At 38.4% G+C, this 24,271-nt stretch overlaps 1 protein-coding gene across 7 annotated transcripts in view; it reads left to right on the forward strand.

Annotated features, from left to right (window-relative positions):
• Positions 1–24,271, forward strand: part of FRMD3 (FERM domain containing 3) — a 137,528-nt gene that overhangs the window by 77,926 nt on the left and 35,331 nt on the right. For 4 of the 7 annotated variants that reach the window (XM_086868912.1, XM_086868913.1, XM_086868915.1 and 1 more), the window contains exons 4-6: positions 7,288–7,366; positions 20,287–20,384; positions 21,588–21,711. In XM_086868912.1, coding sequence (XP_086725038.1) covers positions 7,288–7,366; positions 20,287–20,384; positions 21,588–21,711 — 301 coding nt within the window. Of the gene's footprint in view, positions 1–7,287; positions 7,367–16,177; positions 17,303–19,474; positions 19,565–20,286; positions 20,385–21,587; positions 21,712–24,271 lie in introns of those variants that run through there. The other 3 variants (XM_086868916.1, XM_086868917.1, XM_086868918.1) reach the window with 3 other exon arrangements.

The raw sequence follows: 24,271 nt of genomic DNA on the forward strand, positions 1-24,271 counted from the left end.
GTGTCACTGCTTTTACCCAAAAAAGCATACGGGCTCATTCCTCTTGTGCACTTTGCATAGCAACACATGCAGGGGCTCTGCCAACAGATGTGCTGAGAATGTTTTGACTTATTCAAAACAACCTTTCCTGCATATAGATAGTGCCTAGATGTGATAGATGGTAGTCCATGAATTCTGTAGATGTAGTGATTTCATGGCCTCATCAGAGGATTTTTGTGGTTTTTGTGATAGAATCCTAATCAAAACTCTAAAAAATAAATGAATACATACCAAAAAAGCAAAATAAAATCAAACTAGCATGAGACTGTTTATCATGGTGAAATGGTCTTTAGAGCCAAAGAGAATGAGATGCTAACAAAGGATTTTTGTAACCAGCCTTAAATTTAGGACACGGAAGTTGAATTAACTATATTGTTGGCAACTTATGTTCAAAAATACTAGGGTAAATTAACTTTCTCTTATATCACAAAAGAAGGACTTTAGTTCCTACAGTAACCCTTTAAGGAAAAAAAATGAAGCCATGTATATATATTTTGTACATGTGTAGAACCCATGAAGATTATGGTCCCAGAGGTTTCATGGACATTTTTATATGAATTTGATATCAAGAACCTTTTGATTTATTTTTCTAAAAATAGGCTATATTAGTGTATAAAATCAAACAATTTCTAAAGGAACAAGGTTAACTCATATTTGATCTAAAAATACTTAGTTTACTATAAAAAGGTTTGGACTCAGAAGAAGAAATTATTGATACTCATTTGTAAAACATCCCAGTCAGAGGTGGCACAAGTGAGAACTGAAATTAGTAGAATGTGGAAAGGCTAAAAACTGAAGCAGTGAAGTGACTGTTTCATAGCCCAAGTGTTATGTAAACATGACTTCTGGGAGAAATGATGGCAGAAAGCTATTCACAGTGACTGTACTAGATGGATGTTTCCTTTTCTTTCTTTGCATTAAGAAATTCAGGAAAAAATGAATAATTTTCTCTGATAATACTAATGACTCAAGAAGTTCTAAAATCAGTTGAATGCTTAGATTTACATAGAATTGTGAAGCACTTGCATAAGTGCAGAAACATTTCAAAAATGCCGTGTTCTTGAGCTCAGCTACCATTTGTGGGGAGCTTTCCTTATCCTCCAGCACAGCAGCAAGTTTTTCAGTCTGTTTATTCATGCAGCTCAATACTGGCAAATATTTGAAGCAGAAAAAGTTTGTCTAGTAGAAGTATTCTAGTATACTTTCTAGTAGGTACTACTTTTCATGGGCCTCAGTAGTACATGAATCATTCAGGCATAATCCCTCTATATAGTCAGGTTGTACAGAACTCACAATCTGGCAACAATACACTTCTGTCTGTGGAACAGAATGTTGTGTCTTTGAAGGTCTGAAGTGTCCATAGGATCTTGTGTGATGTGCTACAATTTTAATTTCTTTGGCTTTGGAAAAAAAATTATTTTAAGTTCATTCTTAGCAACATTGAATACAACAGGAAGAATCTTCTAAAACATTTTCTATTTTCTATTTCTAAAAAATATTTCTATTTTTAAAACATTTTCATATTACATATGAAACTATATTTAAATGTGTTCTGGTGCCCCACAAAAAGAATGAAGGCCTGGTGTCTGTTTTGTCTCACCATCTACCTTTGTTTTCCATTATCATTGCAATGTTTGTGTTTTAATGTGATGTGTAAAGTCTAGGTCCTCAGCCATTTTTATCACTAATTTTGCCTGAGAGGGAAAAATTTAGTTTCTGAGAAATGTCCTGAACCACTGCCAGTCTTGTTTGTACAGATTGAAGCCAGTTGGTGACCCATGATCAGCAGCTGCCAGCGGTGTGTTTCCAAGGGTGTGATGGAAACCTCTCTGGAAGGATGCTTAAGGAAGCTGTATCTTTGTGGCTCAGGATACAGAAATTCTAAAAGAAATTTTTCTGTGTTTTTGTGTATAGTGGTACAAATAGTGGCAGTAAATTTCTGTTTGGCAGTCTTACATTTTTTGTTGTTTATTTTCTGTCTAGGAATATTATGGTATAAAACCTGAGTCACATCAGCACTAATGTTTAAATAAAGATTTTTCCCATGCACTTTTTCTCTTGCTGTTTTTTGATTAATTTCAAAGATTATTCTGCACAGTAATATGCAGCTCTCCTAAAACCTGCTTGATGGGAAATATCCAAATATATGGAATTTGTTCTTGATGACAGCGGAACAGAATCATTTCTGTTGCTGTGATGTGCAGGAGTTCTAAATTTCCATGTTTTTCCTGCTGACTTGCATAACTGAAAGAGCATAGGTTTAGATTACATATTAGGGAAAAATTCTTTACTGTGGGGGTGGTGAGGCACTGGAACATGTTGCTCAGAAAGGTAGTAGGTATCCTGTCATTGGAGGTGTTCCAGGGCAGGTTGGAACCTGGTCTAGTGCAAGCTGCCCATGGCAGAAGTGCTGGAACTAGATGATCTTTAAGGTCTCTTCAAATCCAAACCACTCTAAGATTCTATGATCTAAAAGAATAATGATAAAAGGATGTTCTGGACAGGTCATAGGAATTTTTCAATTACTTTTTGTGATCTCTAGGATGCTGTCCTAAAACCTGAAAGGAGGTGGAATGAACCAGGGAGTTGCAGTAGAAATGTAAAGAAAAATTTAATCAAATATGAGATTCATAAATACATGTACAATGAGAACAGGAGTTTTGTGTGGTCCTTCAGGCACTAATCTGAATGCTGTGTATTCTGTGATCCTCACAAAGATTTAATAACAGCATTTTAAGCTTTATTATTCATTATTTTAAGCTTGATAAAAATCCACCTTGCCCTGTGTTGTTCTGCAAATAGAGTGCAATGTGGGAGACCCCAAATTTGAGATTTATGATGGATCAGGTAGCCCTTATGCATAGAAACACTAAGTAATGTTCTGTCTGTCTTAAAAATGCTCAGCAAGGAATATGGATAAACAGCTGATTCATCTGGAAAGGGAACAGGTATATGGAAACAACTGTGTATGTCTTAATGGTGCCCCAGAGATGCTTCTGCAGAACTAGTGAACATGAAGACTATTTGAGTGTAATATTTTTTCTTGATTGTTTGTTTGTTTCTTAAATTTCACTAACTTTTTGCAGAGAACATGTAACGTCAAGGAGAAATGCAGAAAGTTTTCTGCATTGTTGCATTCTCAGGACTACGAAGATAATTTTAACATCTTCTTTTGGCTTTCAGTATCCAGCTGTACTTCATGTTTAATATAAGAAAACCCAACACTGCCAGTGCAGTGCATTAGAGAAGGTAGCATTTGTGTTTTGTGAAAAGGAGATTGTGCAAAACAAACCTTTCAGAAAGTGTCAGCTGAGAATCTCCCATCTTTCTCTATTTGGTTGACATGTATAAAATTTCAATCAAGTTTTTCAATAGCTTTTAAAAGCTATTTTCATCTTTTGTCGTGTTGGTTTTAAACCCAACCAGCAACCCAGCCCCACGCAGCTACTTTCTCAGTCCCCCACCATCAGGATCAGGGAGAGAAGGGTAAAAGTTGGAAAATTCTTGGTTTAAGACAAAGACAATTTGATAGGGAAAGGAAAAATACACACAAGCAAAGCAAAACAAGGGATTCATTCAGTCCTTCCCATGGGCAGGCAGGTGTTCAGCCATCTCCAGGACAGCTGGGCCCCACCACATATAACAGTGACTTGGGAAGACATTTACTCCAAAAGTCACCCCTTCCTCTTTCTTCCTCCTACTTTATATCCTGAATATGATGACTTGTCATCTGGCATTTGATATGGCATCCTTTGATCAGTTGGAGTCACCGGTCCTGCCTGTGTCTCCTCCCAACTTTCCATGCACTCACAGTCTCCTAACCAAGGTGTCAGTATGAAAAACATCTCTGTATTATATAACCCTGTGTTCAGCACAAATCCAAAACACAGCCCCATACCAGCCACTGCAAAGAAAATTAACTCTACCCCAGGCAAAACTAGCACATATAAATATTTTCCTCTTTTTTTCAGATTCTTTTTCTGTGGAGAAAATGGTAATATAAATGTGTGGAAATTTTTGTAGACTGCTTAAAAGTAGTTCATGTGAGACTCCCTTACTTACTGATGCCTGTACCAAGGGAGGCATCTCCCATATCTCTTTGTTCTGGTCATGGTGTTGTAGGTCTGGGTGTACTTTAGGGCAATCCTTCCTGTTTGATGTACATAGAATGCTGTATCTTACTTAAATGTAAGTGAAATAAACTTAAAAAACATACAACCAGTTTCCCGGAAAACTATGCTTTGTATGTAACTCCTTCATGAGTGTTTAGATCGTGACTGGTTTCAGCATTCAGCATAACTTAAATGATTTTATTTGTACTTTTTCCTTCACCTCTTAAGTACTATTAGCATATAAACTGGCAAAATAATGGCTCTGTTTCAATGGAGTTTGCTGTCAATACTATTCTCCACACTAAAGTCCTTTGAAATTATTGTAATTGTGAATGTTTTTTAGTGAGAAAGTGAACTCTAATGGTAGGAAATTGTGACAGAGCCTTGGGCATTTCATTATGCCAGCTGCTCCTTGTCTGAGACATAAAGGACCTTCTGAAAGAAAAGGCTTTTAAGAAACAGCTATTAAAAAACTGATTATGTGCTTGCTAGTTTTGTGCTGATGAAATGTGCTTCTGAAAATTCTGCTGTTTTGGGAAGGTTTGTTGTTAAAGTTTCCACTTTAATATGTAAGTGGTCAAAAGCAATTTTACTTTCAAAGAGTTGAGAAATTATCTGGCTTGACAATCATGTTTCTTGAGCTGATAAAATTCAATGCCTATCTTGATTTCTGCTATGAGAAACCAAAGACAGAACATGAAGTCGTCATGTGCATTTCTCCAGTGCAGTAAAATCTGTAAGACAAAGGCTTTGCTTAATGTTTACATATCATCAAATGTCTCTTTGGAAGAACATTATCTTTAAAATTAAGATGGAGAGTAAATTGGATGGCTTTTGGGATTTCCCTCCTTACCCATTCAAATGTTCATTGTGGCTGGTTTTCCAACTGAGAATAAGAAACAGAAGAAGAGGATCTCCTGTAATTGCAGGAAACCTTCTTATCTATAGAGATTAATTAGATGGATAGGTTCATATTATTTTTACCATTTCAAATTTCAAGTTGTTTTTTTTCTTTTCCGTTCCTGTACAGCAATACAGAAAGGATCTTGGCTTAGCAGACTGCAGCAGACTTGTATAGTATTGCTGCACTGCTGAGGAGGAATATTGTTACAGGATCTTGAGTCTAGGAAAAGATTTGCAAAATAGGCTTTAAGCTTCCTTGACAAATCTCCTGCATGTCCTGTGCATTGGTGTGCACTTCTGTCACATACTGTTCTTCTGCTACAAGTAAAACATTTCCTACTTTAACCTTTCATATGAATGTGGGCTATTTTTATAGTGCTGTGTGTGCCTTCATTTCCTCACTGTGATACTCTTTGCATACAGGTGAGATGATACTTTTATGTGGTTGCCACATACTGCCAGAATGGGATCTTCCACTATAACTTTTTTTTTTCTTAATTTTTACCACAGAAGAATTTATTTTTTTTATTGACACCTGGAAAATTGGGTAAAATTCAGTATCTTTTTGTGGTCTTGCAGTAGGCTTGTATTTGCTAGGGCCCTGAAGACACATGTATTAGCTATTTTTATATCTTCATCGCTATTTCCAAACAGCTTCTAAATCTGCCAAAACATTTAAAAGTCTTTAAAAACACAGGTTTTCCTCCATTGCTTGGTTTTAACATGGCTATTTAGGAGTGACAGAACCATTTAAGATGACTTTAGTTCTGCTTTGTCCAGGCAACACGAGTCCTTAGTGAGTTTCTGCATGGCTGCTTTCATTTCTGGGACAGTGAGCTCACTTTACCTTCTACTTTGCTATTACAGGGCAGGGAAGACATAACAAAGTCTTCTGCTTTGCAGACTGTTTCCAGTCACTGTAAGACAATGCAGCAGTCACATCTAAGACAGCAAAAACCACAGAAAACAGACTGTGTGTTTTCTAGTCTTCAGAAGGCTACTCCAGATTTGAAAAGTGTGAAAGGTCAAACCATCTCTGGAGAAAAATTAAGGCTTTTTTTTTCTCTTCATTTCCACTTAATTTCTATTTTTTATTGATTATTTGATATTTTTCTTCTCCTGTACTTCTCATATTTCCATTGCCATCCCTTCTGAAATTCCTCCTTGTGTCTTAAATGAATAGTTATTTAAACAAGGGAAAAAAAGTGAAATCAGCAGATTTGTTGAGGCTGACTGTATGTAAAATAAGTCCAATGTGAGATTTTGAAAGAGGAAAATATTTCTATAACTTCAAGAAGAGTACCTTCCAAAAGATACCAGATATAACAAAAGATTTAATGCATTTTTATTTTCTGTTGCTGTTGTACATCACATGGAACTGTGTGATATCCAAAGATGTGTTTCTGGAACACTACACCATACAGGTAATTACTGCAGTCAGAGTAGCTTAAAGACTACCATGATTGTTGAACTAATTACCACATGAATTTTATACAAGCCTATGAACTAGTAAGCTTAAGAACACGGTTAAGTAAAATGTTCTGGTAGCTTACCAATTATTGTTATAATTTACAATTAAAAAAAGTAATTATTGATTTCACCTGGTGGTGTCTTTTATTTCCTCTGGATTTTTTTTGCTCTTTACTTCTGCCTTCCCTTTTCCTGCTGTAAAAGCACTATCTCTTCAATGTTTTGGAAATTTAAAATTGACCACATACATTGAGAATTTACCAAGACCAAAATATTTTAAAACTAGCTAGAATATTATAGATCTGCGCTTTGCTCTGAATCAAAGTGCCTGAGAGGCACTGATTGCAAAACTGAATTATTTCTTCTTGTTGTGATTCTTTCCTCTTTCTCCTTTCCCTTTACCCCTTTCCTCTCTCTACTTCCCCTCTTTCTTTTCTATTGACAAGATTGTAGGTCAGGCCTGGTATTGATAGCATTGCTCAGAGTTAGGTACTATAATCTTATTAAATACTGGGAGGAGAAATATTTCAACTGTCTTTAGTTTCATTAACTAAATGGTTTCTTCAATTTTGTAGTATTATTGCTTACTGCTTATCATTTGCCAAAAAAGACCACCCCAAAATAAAGCATATGTAATAATGCTCTTGTTTGAATCTCTGCCTATACTAACCATTAGTAAGAGTCTTTAAGGTCACTCCTGCAGAGTGACTTAAGGAATGTTTGTTTGCTACTGTTCTCATGCTTTTTCTTTATAATGTTTCAGCTCATCCACCATATACCATGTGCTTTAGAGTGAAATTCTACCCACATGAACCCTTGAAGATTAAAGAAGAGCTCACCAGGTATTTTTGTTTGTTTGTTTGTTTTTGTTTGTTTGTTTGTGGTTTGGTTTTTTTTTTTTGCTATGTTTTGGTTCCTTTTTTTTAGTCTCTGCATTTAACGTGCATTGTAAACAAGTTCAAGAAAATGCAGATTGTTGTGTAGGGAAGGTTCTCACTACTTCTGATAAAATCAGCCTAGGCTGACATTTGCAATACTGATCATCTTCTTTCTCCTGTGATACCTGTAGATTTTTTAAGATGTTTAAAGGAACTTTTCTATAACATGCAGACAAGTAGTTATGCTACACAAGAACTTTCAAAAAATGAAACAATAACTGGGCAAAATTTATCCTGGTTCTTTCCCTGGAATGGATAAGTTCCTCTTCCTCTTCCTCTTCCTCTTCCTCTATCTCTTTCTTTCATATTTTTTTCCCCCTTCCTCTGAAATAATCTGGGAAGTTTAATTCAGCTCCATTTCAACAGGTTCATGTGTAGTCTCACTTAATTCTCTCTTGGGTGTATCTTTAAGATCACAAATAAGACATCTTTTCAAAGTAATGACAGATTTTTAACAAACTTATGTAGAGATGCAATAAATTCATATTTTTCAAGTACAGCTGCTCTGGAGGGTAAGGATTCTTGCTGCTTATGCTGGGATTTTGAAATTTATGCTGTGAAAACAGAGTTGTACAACACCTCAGTTGTACTTCATGAATGGAAGCTTTGTCCTTCCTACTGGTAATTGTGAATCTTCTGTTGCTCTGGGCATTTTTCCAAGGAGTGTATGGGGGGGGGGGGGGGGGGGAGGAATGTAGGGAAGTAACAGCCTTTTTTGAGCTCTGTACCAGTTGTGCAAGACTGTATGTATGCTTTACCACCTTGTTAGTGAGCAGGTCTCGCTGCTGACTGTTGGCTGCACGCTGCAGAAGTACCAAGTGCCTCAGCACTTGTTGCCTTAGGTTCTGCATTGGTTCCTCCCCTGAGCATTACATGGACTTATGCACACAAGTCACTTCATGAATGGGGATGATCCCATTGTCACTGGCCTCACACTGAAAGTTTCAGAAACAGCTTGTGTTCTGCTGAATTGTATATTTGTAGTTTGTTTAGAACAGCTGGAGCATGCCGTTCATATTATAGCTATTTATCTTGGATGAAATACTGAAACTGTTCAGATGAGTGAACAGGTTATGAACCAGGAAGTCAATGCTACTGTTTGTCCTTGGACGAATATTTTACCTTTTATGATCCAGAGTATGATTGTATAGACCTTTCTCATTTAAGAATCTAAATTAATTGACTTTTTAAAAACTTGGATATCCTCCCAGGATAAGTTTTATGGGAATGCAAAGCACCAAGAATTGGCTTACTGATGTGTATTGTGCTGTGGGTATGTTTTGGTCTTTGCTAGGACATTTCAAATGAATAAGTCAAGTTGTGTAAAAAATGGGTTACAGTTTTTTATAGAAATTAATACCATTAGGAGCTTAAAAAGGAGAAATAATTTGAGACATCATTAAATCAACACTGTTTTTGAGTCTGATCATCTTAATAGTTTCCCAGTGTTGTTACAAAGGAAGCTTTGCTTTGTCTCTGCCCCTATGTCTTACACAATAATAAAATACAGAAAATGCTCCTGAAACAAGCAAGTGAAGTGCAGCCATGTAAGCCATCTCTGAGAATTTGCTTAATGATCAAAGCAGAGGGTCAGATTCAAGATGATGCTCTAGATTGGCTGGAGTTATTTTTCTTCTCCTTGAATTGCAATGATTGGTGAAATTCAAGCAGAAGTATGTTCATGAGCATTTGACAGCGGACAGTCATGAAACCTTGAGGACTAGTTGGCTTCTTGGTAGATTTTTGTTTTGCTTTTTTTTTTTTTAATGCTGTGTTCACTTGACAATCATATTTTTTGCCATGTGTTCTTAAGTTGTTTTGAAAATAAACTAATAATGTTGTCACCCTTTGACTTAAAAGCCATCTGTACTTTGCAGCTGTATGTACAGTCAGCTGAGTGAGAGTAATAGTGCTTTACATTTCTGTTACTGTCTGTGCCTGTGCATGTCAGAGCTGTTCTTTCACTTCTTCAGCTGGGTGGAAATCTGATGGTGGCTGTGGTCCCCATTTAAATGATGAAATTAAGTTTCAGTAAGACATTCTGTCATATTGTCATACCACTCTTCGGTTCAGAACATTAATTAACCCTGTGGTTAATCCCTCATGTGGATTATTGTCGATGCAGTCTTTCTAAAAGCTTTATAGGAATAAATCTTTAATGAAGCATCTTTGAGACATCAGAGGGACTTACAGTTCTTAAAAAGAACTGGTTTTCCAACTCTTCCATAGAAATAGCTGATGTAAAAAAATCATCCATTCAGCACATGAAGCTGTGTGTCTGTGGTGTAAAGGTTTGATTTCTGTGAAGCCAGTGTGACATGGGTAGAGATATTGTTCAGGATTTAGACATCACAGGAAGAAAATATAAGAGCTGTCCCCTCAGATTACTGATGCTTCATTTCTGTCCTGCCTTTTATAAATAGGGCTTGACTGTAATCCTTGAGTTACTCTGTGGTTTAACATGTGAAACTATTTTCAGAAAATTAAGGTGGAGAATGACCTATCTAAAGTTATTACTATGTCTATGATATTATAGGAAAAAACCCATAGTAGTCTGAAAACACATGCACACTGCATGTTCGGAGGCCAGGAATGCCTTGGGCAACAAATGATGCTGCATGCTTGCCTGCCACTGCATTTATTACACTGCTAAGGACAGCTCAGAATATTGTCAGTTACATTCTGACTTTCCAGCCACTTTCATCCTGTCTTGCTTTAATTAACAACTGATTCCATAGCTATGCTTTTGAAATATAATCAGTGCCTACCTTTGGACGTCAAGGCACTCTGAAATATTACTGCCAAAGAGGAAATTCTATAGAAAATATTTTTACCTCTCACTATGAAAGGGAGGTTCTGTGTGGTCCTTGGTCACTGTTTTCTCTGGATTGAGCTGGTGTTAGGATGGTAGTTCACAAGTTATCTTCAGAGGCCATAGGGGTTGTTGCCTTGATCTCTCTTGCTTATGTAGTAATAGACCACCTGAAACCCAACTTGTCAATGAAGTACAAATCTTAATGCACTTCAGTGCTGCTCAACTCACCATCTTAATGCATGTCAACATGGATTTAGAAGATCTGTCCTTATTTTCAGAAATAGGTTCCACAGCACTGAGGCTGCACTTTGAAACATGTTAGAAAAAGACTAAAGATGTACTTTTTCTTTTTTAATTAGACATTTTTCCCAATGCCTTTTAAAAAATTGTGATGAGAAAGTGGTAAGGATTTAACTTATTTTTCTCAAATGATTTGGCCTCTGTATGTGCACTGGAGGCTCAGCAGACTGCAACACAAGCAGTGTATATATATTTTTGAATGGTTTGTGTAATCTTAAATGGAGAAAGATGCTCAGCCTTAGTAGAAGAGTGGTGGTCCTTGTAGTGTGTTGACCCTGGCTTCATGCCTGACACCCACTAAAGCCTTTCTCTCACTTTCCTCCACAGCTAGACCTCTCACAGGGGAGAGAAAATGTAATGAAGGGTCCATTAATTGAGATAAGGACCAAGAGAAATCACTCACCAAACACCAGCATGGGAAAAGAGGGTGTAATTTGAGACATCAATTGAATTTATTATTAACAAAATCAGAGCAGGAAAATGAGAAGTAAAATAAGACCTTAAAAATGCCTTCTCCCCACCCATCCACTCTTCCCAACTCCACCTGCTCCTTCAATGGCACAGAGAGATGGGAAGTGAGGGTTATGGTCAGCTGATGATTTCATCTCTGACTCTGGCTTGCCACCTTAGGCTCATCTCTGGAGAGCCTGTTTTTATCCCCTTTCAAACTTCAAACCTTGTTTAAAGTCCTCTAAATCAGCCTTGCCAACTCATGGGCTAGAATCCTTTTGCCCTTGTTAAGAGAGATGGAGTCCCTCTGACTCTAGAAGACCTGTCACTGTAAAAAGTTGCCCCATGATCAAAGTTACATTCATCTGCTCTGGTGTGGAGCTTGTCCATGGGCTACAGGTGGATCTCTGCATCCCTGTGGATCTCAGCAGGGGCACAGCTGCTTCACTATGGTTGGCACCACTGGCTGCAGAGGAATTTCAGCCCCAGAGCTTGGAGCATCTTCTGCCCCTCCTTCCCCACTGACCTTGGTGCCTGCAGAGCTGTTCCTCTCATGTGGTCTCACCCTGTTCTTCTCTGGCCATGATTACATCTGTGCAATTGCTTTTTTCTTCCTTCTTATATCTATTATCATAGGAGTGTTACCACCATTTCTGACAAGTCCAGCATGGCCAGCAGCATGTCCGTCTTTGGAGCTGCCAAGGATTGGTTCTTCAGGGCATGGAGGAAGCTTCCAGCAGCTTCTCACAGTAGCCACCCTGTTATCCCCACCATTACCAAGGCTTGGCCATGCAAACCCAATACACTCCGTTACGTTGTGGCCGTCTCTGAGGTTTTGACTTTGGCTCCATGGGTAATATGTAGAGGATATCAGGCTTTTCTGAATGTTGCTTCTTAGGTTTGGTTGACTATCACTTACAGATGGTGTGAACTCAGGACAAAGTCCTCCAGTTTTAGAAAACAGCATTTAACTGGCATCACTGAGCATATCAAATGAGAGTAATAAGTGCAAGTTTTTAATTACACAATAGCAACATGGCACCAGATCTTTATGTCTCCCCTGTTCCCCTGCCACACATACCTGTTTCTTTTCTTTTCTTTTTAAATCAGTATTTGCATTGTAGCCTGGCAGGACTGGGGATAGAAACCCAGTTTGAATACATACAGTTCTGGTATTACTGTTAATTTCTTTTTCTCTTAATTTTCTGGTTTTGGTTAATTCCCATTGTTTTTCCAGAAAGCATGATAACTTGATAGGGGAAAGTTTTCTTTTGCTATGTACCTTAAACTGTGTGCAGAAACAGGGATATTCTATAGTTCACTATAAAGCCCAAGGTTTTGCATGGCATGCAAAGATATAAAAATGCTGTGGAAAAAGTTTAACCTGCAGAAATCACTCAATCCACAGCATACACAGCATCCCAGAAGACTCTATGGAAAGCACAGATATTTTGCTCTGTGCCCTTCTTCCCTGTCCTTGTTCACAGCTCAGAGCCCTGAGAGGGTCCACAGCTAGGAAAGCCTGAGATCCTGTACATGAGCAGGATCTGAACAGTCAAGGGAGTATGAACAGATATATCCAAAGACTCATCATACTTGGAGACAGATATTTTGTTATTTATTTTCAGTGTTCTTTTTTAGTTAATAAATCAAACAGCGTTTTTTATTTCTTATATAAGAAAGCATCCAAGGGACTCATGCTCTATTTTCAAATCTCTTCATTTTAGTATGTGTGCATAATTGAGAGAATATAAAGTCATTTGAGGTCCCAAAGGAATGCTGTAAAATGCTACAGACAATACTGTATCAGTAATCCATTATTATTATAGAAAAAAATAGTTTTAGAAGAGGGCATGGGTGAATAGCTGGTGGAATCAATCAAAGATAGATTATTTCAACTAGCTTTCATCATGCCCTTTTTCCCTAATCCATACTTCCTAATCCAAGAAGCAACTTCTTCAACGACTAGTCTGTCATAAATCACTATAGTGAGTATTTTGATAGCAGGAAAAGCAGATGAAAAAATTGTTTAATTGGAAGTTCACATAGAATTACAAAGACTTGGGGTATGTAAGCATGGCACACTCAGTGTTTGTCTAGTCCAGTCTCAATCAGCTGTACTTGATATTGCCATGTGCTTAAAGGGTCTTGTACTTTTTCCTCCAAAAGCTGGAGGCCAATTGAGATTGACAGTGGTTGTTAATGCCTGAATATCAAATGATCAAATTTGTTTGCAAGTTGTAAAGCTGTGCAATAGGTTAATAGCTTAAAGGTAAGTTCATACGAGCTGGGCCTGTGCTCCTAGCCCTGTTCCCGACATCACTTAGGAATACCTCTGCTTATCCTGGTACCTTGTTCTTCTCTTCTTGCGGTCATAGCTGTGCTTTGGTATCTATGAAAGTCCACTTACGTATTTTGTCTTTGTCAAGGCCACTTTGCAGTTGCCAAGTGAGTTTATAGTTTTAATAGTGTTGCAGTTCAATCAGATTGAATAGCATAAATCTTAAAAGTGAGTGTTTTGTTAGTAAGAGCACTTTACACTGCAGGCTTGCAGATAACATTCAGTGTGAGGAAAAAATTACCAAAAAGATCCATATTTTTTTTAGTGGAGATTGTGCCTGATGGAGAAGAGACCTTGTACACATTCAGAGCTCTTCTTGTGGTTCTCTGAGGGGAAGGCAGAGTGGCAGAGAAGAAGCAGTCCAGTCATGATGTTTTGTAGAAAAGACTATTCCTGTGCTGCGGTGGGACTTTTTATGTAGCCAGGAGCCAAAACAATGCTTGTCTTTTGCCACTCCTTTGCCTGCTTTACTCATTAGTGAAATTAATTGTTATGCAACGATAAAGATTTTTTTCCTCTGTGGCCAGTGCTGTCAAGCAACTCACTGGAATGGTAATTTATCATCCTTTACTGTTTTCCCAAGGAAAGATGATACACTATAATTGAGGCACTGACCAGCTCTGAAGCCAGAAGCTATTTGCTAAATGCAAATAGCAGTCATAATACTGACCTCAGAAGTCAGAGATTTGAGATTACTGAAAGCTGTTATTATAGTCACCTTCCCACCCCCCACCCCAGGGTATAAAATGAAGTACTTCTTTCTGAAGGAATAGTTTTGGGTGTTTTGGGGCTTTTTTTATTACTAGGTATCCATGATTTTGGCAGTATAGGAGGGACATAGGCAGAAGGGGGATGTGGAGTACTTATACCTTCATTTTGTTTCGAGTCCTTAACATACTTCTTCAGAAGGCATAGAACAAGAAGGGTGATTCTTTCTACAGGTGCCTGTTAACAGAACTAGTCATGCAATTTCTCAAATAAGCGAACAAGATGATTTATAATACTTTTGGTGTTAGATATTTTAAGAGAAGTAGAATTTTCCATTTTCCTGAGTTTGGATGAAGATATTACTTTGAAATCATGATAGATATTCTCCCAGTTCCTAATTCCACTGCTGGAATTTGTCTTATGACTGATCAGATAGGTTAAAAGGGAAATTGCTGTACTGGCATCAGTGTGGCATGCTCATGTTTGACAAATGGAGAGTTGGGTTTAAGCTATGCTATCATGAATGGAACTTTCCTGTTGTTTCAGAAAAACAGGAAAACTTCTAGATGATCTCCTTCCCATCCAAATTCGCTAAAGGGCTTTTTGAATTGTATTAGGACTTTCAACATGTGTATTCATTTTAGTATTATTTTCTGGATATTTTGCTCATATTTGTGTAATCATTCCTTTTTTGTACTTGGTAATACTGTTTTTCTTCACAACCTCCTGAGAAAGTGGGCTCACTGTCTGCTATGTCAGGTGCTTTCTTTCCTCTGCCTTAAGCAATTTCCTGATTTCACTGATTTTCCCCTAGCTCTAGTATTGTAGGATTCAGTGGGTAGCAGTTCTGCATTTACCTTTCTTGCCATCCTCATGATTTCAAAAGACTCACTCTTACTCTCCCTTAGTTACCATCTTTCCCTGTAAGGGAGGCTCTGTCTTCTCATTCATTTCAGTTCTTTATTAATCAACCTCAGCTATGTCCCACTCGGTCTCCAAGGACCAGAAACATTCAAGGTGTGATTACTTCAAGGCTTTAAGTAGTGGCAAAATGCTTCTCTGTTTTTCAACATATCATTTCAAATATCATTCCCAGTGATACCAAACATTCTCTTGGCTTTGTTTTTGGCTGCTACTGTACCCTGAGTTGATGGTTTCATAGTGATGACTTCTTATTTTAAAAGATATCCAAATCCTTCTCAAGTATTAGCAAATAAGTAGCCAATATATTTTAGCTAATATAATTTTTTTTTTTTTTGGTCACAGAATCAATTAGATTGGAAAAAATGTCTGATATCATTGAGTCTAACCTGATTTAAAACCACCATGTTCAGTAGACCATGGCACTGAGTGCCTCCAGCCTTATCTTAAACACCTCCAGGGACAGTGACTCCACCACCTCTCTGGGCAGCTCATTCCAAAGTCTAATCACCCAATCTGTAACTAAATTCTTCTAATGTCCAACCTAAACCTCCCCTGATGCAGCTTAAGCCTGTGTCCTCTTGTCCTGTCACTGGTTACATGGGAGATGAGACCGAGCCCCACCTGGCTGCATCCTCCACTGAGCTTCCTTTTCTCCAGGCTAAACAACCCCAGCTCCCGCAGCTGCTGCTTGTAACACTTGTGTTGTGGTTCCTTCACCAGTCTTTTTGTCCTTCTCTGGACTCGCTTCAGCACCTTTTCCTGGTCCTTCTTGAACTGAGAGCCCCAAAACTTGACACAAGACTGGAGGTGTAGCTTCACCTGTGCGAGTACAGAGGGAGAATGACTTCCCTAGTCCCTCTGGACAGACTGCTCTTGATAAAGACAAGGATGCCACTGGTCATCTGTCTTGGTTTGAAGGACGGGTGTCTGCTAAGGAAGGCAGAAGTCTTCCTTGGAATGGAAAATGTAAACCCCTTCCCTCCAAATTATTTTAATTTTGAAATTAAGGGGCTGTCAGGTGAAGATAGGGGGATAGGAATGTCAGTTCTTTACTGGTGTGCACAATAAAGCAGACAAACAGCAGCTCTGGCACTCACACCAAACAGAGCAGGCCCCGGTGACCCCTCCGGGCCGCTCTCCCCTCACTGCAGCTCTGGCACGGCCGCCAGGGGGCGCTGCTGCTCCCGCCGGGCGGGGCGGGGATTCCGCCGGGCCGGCAGGGGGCGCTGTGGCGCGGGCTGGGCCCACACGCGGTGATGGCGGCTCGGCCCGGACGGGAAGGGACGGGAGAGAGGCTTCGCTTCACGAACCCCCCCTGGGACGGCCGGTCCTTGTGCCCCCGCAGGACTCTAGGGAGCAGCAAGACAGGCTGGTGGGAATGAGCAAAAATCCCGGGGTGATAGCAAGCTGTATCAGAAGTTCTAGAGCTGTGGCTGGAGCCGCGGGATGCCTCGGCAAGCAGGGGATGCGGGGCTACAGTGCAGCGAAAGCTCGGAGCTGCTCCGAAGAAATAGCGGGAGCAGGACAGCAGCAGCCCGGCTTCCAGGAGGGCAGAGAGGGACGAGCTCAGGATCCCCACGGCAGAATACAGCAGGACCGTGCTGGGCTCTGGTGGCAGCAGGGAAATCCTTTCCCCAAAACAGCAGCCGAGTGAGAGAGTGAGACTAGCTGCTGCCCCCGCCACTTCACGTGCCCAGTTCTCATGTTATCTCTGTCCCTTACAGAGAAACTCCCAAAGGGTGAAGTGTAGCCAGATGCCTTACTCTCCTGAGCTTGGCCACTTTCGTTTGTTAAGTACCCATAAGTCATAAGTGGTTAGTGTTTCTTACTAACTTCTGGGAAAAATTCTATAGTTAAGAAGGAACAAAAGAAAGGAAATCCCCAACGTCTTCTTGGCCATCAGGACACATTGCTGACTCGTGTTCGGCCTTTTTCTCTCCTTTTTTTTTTTTCTTTCTTTTCTCTTTTCAAGATTTTTTTATAGAAAATATGTTCTCTTATTTGTGATATTACATACTTGTATGTAGTAGTTAGAGTTTACTGGAGATTCATATGCTTTGGCAGAAAACAGGTGCTCCTGCAGTATACTTGATATTTTCTGTAAAATACAAAATGCAAAGTTGGTATTCTGAATAATATGCATAAAGAACTCAAAAATTCTTCTTGGTAGAAGGGCACCCAAATCCAGGATTATTGTATACACAATCATTTGCTGTCTGCCACTCTGTACCTGCGTACACACAGTACCATGGAAAGGAGTAGTGAGTCAAAGTCAGATACCACGCCAAGATAACAATTTTTGGTGAGTTGCTGGATCTCTGGAGATGACCATATCTGTCAGCTGGAAAGACTGCAACAACACTGGGAGATACATTTTCTGTGGGAATAAACTGAGTAAAGTGACTTGAACCAAATAAAAAAACACTGTGTGGCCAAATTACAAAGTTTGGCTGTGGGAAAGCTTTCTTGCCTCACTGAACATCTTAAAATAGATAAATTGTCTGTTAAGCAGCTAGCAACATGGTCTCTGGGGTTATGATGCTTGCTTAAAAACAAGAATAGATATTGCTGACCCTTAATCTTCATGGCAGGAAAGGCTTGGCCGACCTGAAGTTGAGTCATCTTTATTGCAAACAGCTAATAGATGGAAATGAGGTTATTCCAATGAGAGACATTTGTGAGTACAAGCACTGAAGCATAAGTTTACTAGCTTCTTGTTAATCTTGAATACTTAGGGGGCTGTAAATCAGGTTATAAACATATGCCAGGGCTTGGAAAAAACAGCTATGGTGGAAGGACGCATGAAGAAGCAAAATCAGATATGATTTTGCAAGTTTTTTCTGGAAGTATATACAGTTTTAAGTACATACAGAACACCTTATTGAATTTAGGAGTCAGGTGTATATTCATAAGTTTTTTTCTGACCTGGGGCATAAGTATTACAGGAAGTGTCTGAAGTTTAGTGAGCCTTTGGAAAAATGTGCAGAAATTCCCTTCAATTGAAAATACATCTTCTTCATTTGAAAGAATTCTAAAGTATTAGTCCTGTTCCAGGCTGCTCTTCTTGCTTTGGAGATGTCAGTCTATCTTTTTAGGACAGGTGCTCCCGCCCTCTGATCAATTTGGTGGCTCTACTCTGGATTTGTTCCAACAAATCCACCTCTTTTCTTTTATTGTAAACCCCAGAGCTGGATACAGTACTCCAGATGGGATCTCACCAGAGCAGAGCAGAGGGGCAGAATCCCCTCCCTGCATTTGCTGCTCACACCTCTTCTGATGCAGCCCAACATAAGGCTGGCTTTCTGGGCTGTGTTTGCACACTCTTGGGTCATGTTGAGCTTTTCATCCACCAACATCCTCAAGTCCTTCTCTTCAGGGGTGCTCTCAGTTCATTCTCCATCTGGCCTGTACTTGTGCTTTGGATTGCCCTGACCCATGTGCAAGACCTTACAGCTGGCATTGTTGAACTTCATGAGCTTTCCACAGATGTACCTCTCAAGCCTGTTAAGGTCCCTCTGGATGGCATCATTTCCCTCCAGCTAAGTTGACAGACCCACACACAGCTTGGTTTTATTGGCAAATTACACTGAGGATCTTTGATTGTGGTCAGCAACAAACCATTTGCTTAGAAATGACACACGATATGTTGACCTCACAGCTTGGCTAACAAACCATTTTCTGAAACCTTGGGTGGGTTTTTTTGGCACTGCTTACAGCTGAACACAGTTTGGCCTCAAGCTAATGGTCACTCTGGAGAATGGTATTCTATTTTTTTCATCCTGGTAAATCTTACCAAAATTTTTTGCATAGGCACTGCTCAACTGCCCAAGTTATATATGGTATTTACATCCATATAATGAACCTTTTCTGGTACACTGTCATTACAGATTAAGAATTTTTACTTCATCTCACTGAGGCCTTTGGTGCACACTACTACAGGTAGTTCCTCTGGGATCTACCTACAGACTAACAGTACCAACATATGGAAGTAAATTTGGGAGCTGTTACTAGACATGGATTACAGAGGGGAAATAAGGTGCTGCAAAATATAAAAAAAAACAAAAACAAAAGCCCTGAAATGCAAAGATTCTGTAGATCTTGTAATGTGAAGGAATGTGTTTACAATGAGAGAAAATTGCTTTTCTCATTGATAACTATCCCATTTACTATGTTCAGTAAAAATCCAAGGAAAGGAGAAAAGTTTCTCTTGCCCTTCAGATAGTATTTCCAGACTTGCTCTTGATGCAGAAGCTCATGATATGAGCAGGTAACAGAAGCAGATAACTTGGACAAAATATATCTGACATTGGTATTAGTCATAAACCACCTTTTTATTGTCTATGCTGTATGTTGCTCAAGTTTAGACAGGGCTGTCAGTGTCAAGGAATGTTCTGATGGTCTTCAGAAGCCACTGAGTCTTGATAGAACCCTCTAGATGCTAGATTTTGTCTATTTGAAGCAATGTTTTAAATAGTTTATTTTCCCAGAGGGGTGAAGTGGCTGAATGGTGTGGCTGAAACCTGCCTGGTGCTGGGAAAGAAGCTGTGAGTGACTTGCTGTGCAGGTGGGTTGTTCCATCTATGGGAGGCTGTTCTGCAGGGGAGAAAGGAGAAGAAAAAGTGATTGAAGCTGTGCCATTCCACTTGCTATTAAAGCTTAGAGATCCTCTGTGGTAGAAGGCAGAGGATAGGTAGAAGGAACCTTCTGTTTTCTTCTCACCATTTCTTTAGAGAAACACGTGAATGGGAGAGGTGACCTCCCCAGGCAGGTGCCCTATGCCTGTGGCAGTTTAGACCTCATGAAGTCATTTCTGCCTTCAAACTTCATCTAGGATCCTTTACAGATAAAAAAAACCAAACCACAAAATAGAAGAGAAAAAAATTTCCACTGTTGGTCAGTGTGTTATTTTGCGTACAGCAAGAGAAAGATTGCCTTGTGTAAACCTGTATATAATGAGAACAGGGGTGCTCAAACAAGCTTACATTGGCATAATTTATTTCACATTATTATTTAGCATTATAATAGCTGTATATTTTAAATAAAGTGCATTCTATAACATTTCTTAGTGGTTTTTTCTTTTTTTAAAATTTTTGCTCTTATTATTCCACCATTATTGAAAGAAGATCTATTTACCTCTATTTTTTCCTTGTGGTTGTCACATTTTTCCTGCCAATTAAAATAAAAAGAAAGATCCAAAATAGTTGCACAGCTGGTTTGATGCCAATACTTTAAATCTGTTACAAAAAGATAGCATGTTGTTTCTTCATCTTTAAAATTTTATTTCAGATACCTCTTATATCTACAAATAAAAAGGGACATTTTCCATGGCCGTTTGCTGTGTTCATTTTCTGATGCTGCCTACCTGGGTGCCTGTATTGTCCAAGGTAAGTATGAGCAGCAGGCTTCTTTAAATACTTCAGTCATATGTTCATTCTATCAAAGCAGCAATGCAAAACTTGTATAACTACAGCTAGCAATAACTTCTTGTTGTTGTTGTACTGTTTCCCTGTATTAACATGCACTGTGAAGTAAGCAGTTCAGCCTGTTAGCCAATGAAGTGGAGCTTAAAAGAAATTAAACCAAAAAAGTTATCTTAGCATTTTAGTGAAGAAGTATGGCATCAACGTTAGATTCCACTTACCAAAAAAGAAAAACTCCATTCTGAATCCTGAATTGGAAAGTAGCCTATTCCGTTTGAATTAAGCAGGAAAAAGTGTCATTCGGTGTCCTTTATTATGTTAAAGAAGACCTGTGTGATGATGGAATCTCTGGCAAAAATAGATGTAATTCAAGGGGAAAGAAATTTTGTTTTATTTTTCTCTATTTTTATTTTTTTTTCCTCTCCATCATTTCCTTAGGACCAAATTCAGATAGATATGTCTTGAATTGTACAGAGAGAAATAATCATCAGTGTGTCTGATTAGGGAAACCATATGTGTGAAAGTTTCCTTTATTCTTCCTTAAGGTGAACAAAGCTCTTAATGCATTACAAGGCAGTGTTTCCAAACCAAAACTGAGTCCAGGCCTTATTAAATGAGGCTCATTCAGAAAATTAGAACACCAAATGTGAGGTTTGTGTACCTAAGTGACACATCTTTAGAAGAGAAATCAAGTTCTGCCTGATGCCTTGATCAACGTTGTGGCCTGTGTTTCTCTGCTAGAACAGAATTAGAACCAGTCCATGCCAGTGAGGATAAATCATGTGAAAAAGGGAAGAATCAGGAGCACATTATTTTAGTTCTGTCTGGTACCAGAATAATAGATACTCGGAGGGGAACAGTGCCGTTGTTTCTGTTTCACAGAGCATTTTTCTGCCAGAGAAAATAGTTTACTACTGCTAATTAATGCAGTAGTTAATAAGGCATTGAGCTTCTCTTGAAACTCATTGATTAAAGTGACAGTTATAAGGATTTTGTTATTTCAGTTAATTATAAATTCCTCAAAGAAACATTTCTTGAGAGATGCTGGATTCTTACTTAGCGAGCGTGAAAGTACCTTGAATTACGCTGCATTTATTGCCTTCTTTCCCTATTAATTAATGTTGCAATTCAATTTTTCTGCTTTGTTTGTGTTTTGGATCTGTTCAGCTGAACTTGGTGATTATGATCCTGATGAACACCCAGAGAATTACATCAGCGACTTCAAGATTTTTCCCAAGCAGTCACAAAAGCTTGAGAAGAAAATAGCTGAAATGCATAAAAATGAATTCAGGTAATTTATAATGCTGTTTGGTAAAGAGACAGCTAAGAAATACTTTTATCTGTTTCCAAGTAGCACATGTTAACTTAAAAGGGTTTGTTCCATGAATTATAATAGAAGCTCTACCAATATGCTGTCTGATAGGCTGTATTTGAAAATGTGGTTTCAGCTTAGGGGGTTTTCTTTGCCTGTTAACTTTCATTAATCATAGTTGATTCCTGCATGACTGCTGGTAATTTAGACTTCATTTGCTTGAAATGTAGGTCTGGTTAGTGGGAACAGCTCTCATGATCAGAGCTGTTCTAGTTGATTAGTGGAATAATGTCTTTCATTTAGAGAGCACATGTGTTTTGCTCAGAAGTTTCTGTCTGTAGTGCAGTTCTAAAATTTTTGATAGATATTGACCTGATTGAAACTATAATTAGGTTATTTCATCTGTAGGTAGTTAACATAGTAGTGAATTGCACAGAAATATATTTAAGTAAGTAACTTCCTTGGAAGACTAAGGAGGTGAGATCCAGAACTCTCTTCATGCTCTTTTTTCTGTCCTAAACTTTTAATACTGTAACAAAAAGCAAAGGAGAAAACAATCAGTCAGTCTTTTGGTTTTGAAGTGAAATGAGTTTCAGGAGAGAAGGAGCAGTGAGCTGTGCAACTATACCCTCTTCAGGGCTGTTGGCGAATGGCATGCAGAGTGTTGAGGGAGATTTCAAGGCCCTTGGCATCTTGCTTAGTTGAGGATAGTCCTCAGAATACGGGGAAAGGCATAGAATGATGAATGATGATGATGAATTCAGATGATTAATTACATAAAGTAATAGGAAAGTTTTTATTGAAAGATTACAGGGCCCTTTGTACTTGTTTACCCTGTGTTTTGTTTTCATATTTCAATATATGCAAAAAGAGGAGAAAAATTCCTTTCCAGGAGAGTTAAAGCTTAAAACACTTTTTATTTCCAAAAGCCTATAAAATATGTTTTTCAAGTAAAATGCAACACTCATGACAATAAGTTTGCCAGTATTAATGTATCTTTTTCTTTTTCCCCTCCTGAGACCTATATACCTTCTTTGTATTTCTTTCAGTGAAATGATATCTTAAATGGCTTATATCTAACATTTTTTAAAGCAGTCCAGCCTGCACTATACACAGACCCATAGGAACTACATTTTAAAATAAGAATAATTTCTTTTAATGTCAGTATTTTTCCATAAAGTGTCTACAGATTTCCAAAGGATAAATTCAACCTTTAAAAGCCAAGATATTTCATCAGTTAAGCCAAGGTGCAATTGAAAATCTGATAAATTCAGTCATTCAAGAACAGGCTCGTGTATTACTTAAAGTTAGGAGAAGAGAAGGAAAGCTGATAGGCCAGTACTGGTGGGGTTTATATTTTATAACACTGGGAGAGACGTATTTTTTTGTGTTGGTTTGCTTTTTGTATAATGTATTTTTATGTATAATTATTAATTATGTATATTATATTATATAATTATTATAATGTATAATTATTAATGTATATTTATGTATAATTTTGCACATCCTTTGTGAATGTAATAATCTAGTTCTCCTGTTATGAATAAGCAGACACATTTTTAGCTCATCTTTTAAATCCCCTTTCCTGTTGGTGTAGTCTGTCTGATACCATGACAGTAAATGTTATAAACTTTCATACAGATCCCTCTTAGATTCTCCAAGTCTTGAATTACCTCCCATCAGTGGCTGCTCAGCACATGAGGATGACCCTGAATTTCTTCAGTAGTCTTGTCAAGGGCCACCATTCATTATTGTCTTTTGGAAGTCGGATGGTATCAGGCTGACATTTTTTGCTTGTGGATCTGCTGGTTCCTTCAAAAAAACCCCAGGAGGTGTTTGAGGCATAACTATGATTTGCAGCAGAATTCTTCTCATATTCTCATATATTCTACTTACATGTTCCTTAATTTGCTTTCTATTCTATATTTTACCAATTTGTAGGTGATGAATTTTAGGCTCAGTGGCTTGTAGCTCTTTGCAGCCCTCAAGAACTGCCATCTTTCTTTTGTGTTTTCTTGGCTTTTGTCAGCGTCTGGTGTGCCTTACCTATTTTTCTGTTTTCAGAGAACAATGGTAATTTCAGAGTTGTCTGGGTGGCTTCTATTTGGTAATTTCCCACTGCAGCTTTTTGTCTTCCCCAAATTGATCATCCTCTAACATTTTTTTTACATCAGACATTTACCAGTCACAGAGAAGTTTTACCTTTTTCTGGATATTTGATTCCAGGGATCTCTATTCTAGCAGTACAAATTAATAAAACATATCTGACATATGAATGACAACTATATAGGGAAGGGTTCCAGTGCTAGATGACAAGATTTTGGTACATCTTGTTGGAAAAAACTGATAAGAAAAAACAGGTTCTCTGTGGCATTGATGAGCACATGTGTTTCAATGCGTTCTCCAGCAAGTCGAATTTTCTGATAACAATATTGTGCTGCTCAGTGAGAATTTTTAAAGTTGCAAGGGGTTCCTCAGGTCTTTTCTCACAAGATACTGGAGTGACATGTTAGCTGACAGGTAATAAGTGAGAAGAACA

The sequence above is a fragment of the Cyanistes caeruleus genome, chromosome Z (genome assembly GCF_971803275.1).
Source record: "Cyanistes caeruleus chromosome Z, bCyaCae1.hap1.1, whole genome shotgun sequence".
NCBI lineage: Eukaryota > Metazoa > Chordata > Aves > Passeriformes > Paridae > Cyanistes > Cyanistes caeruleus.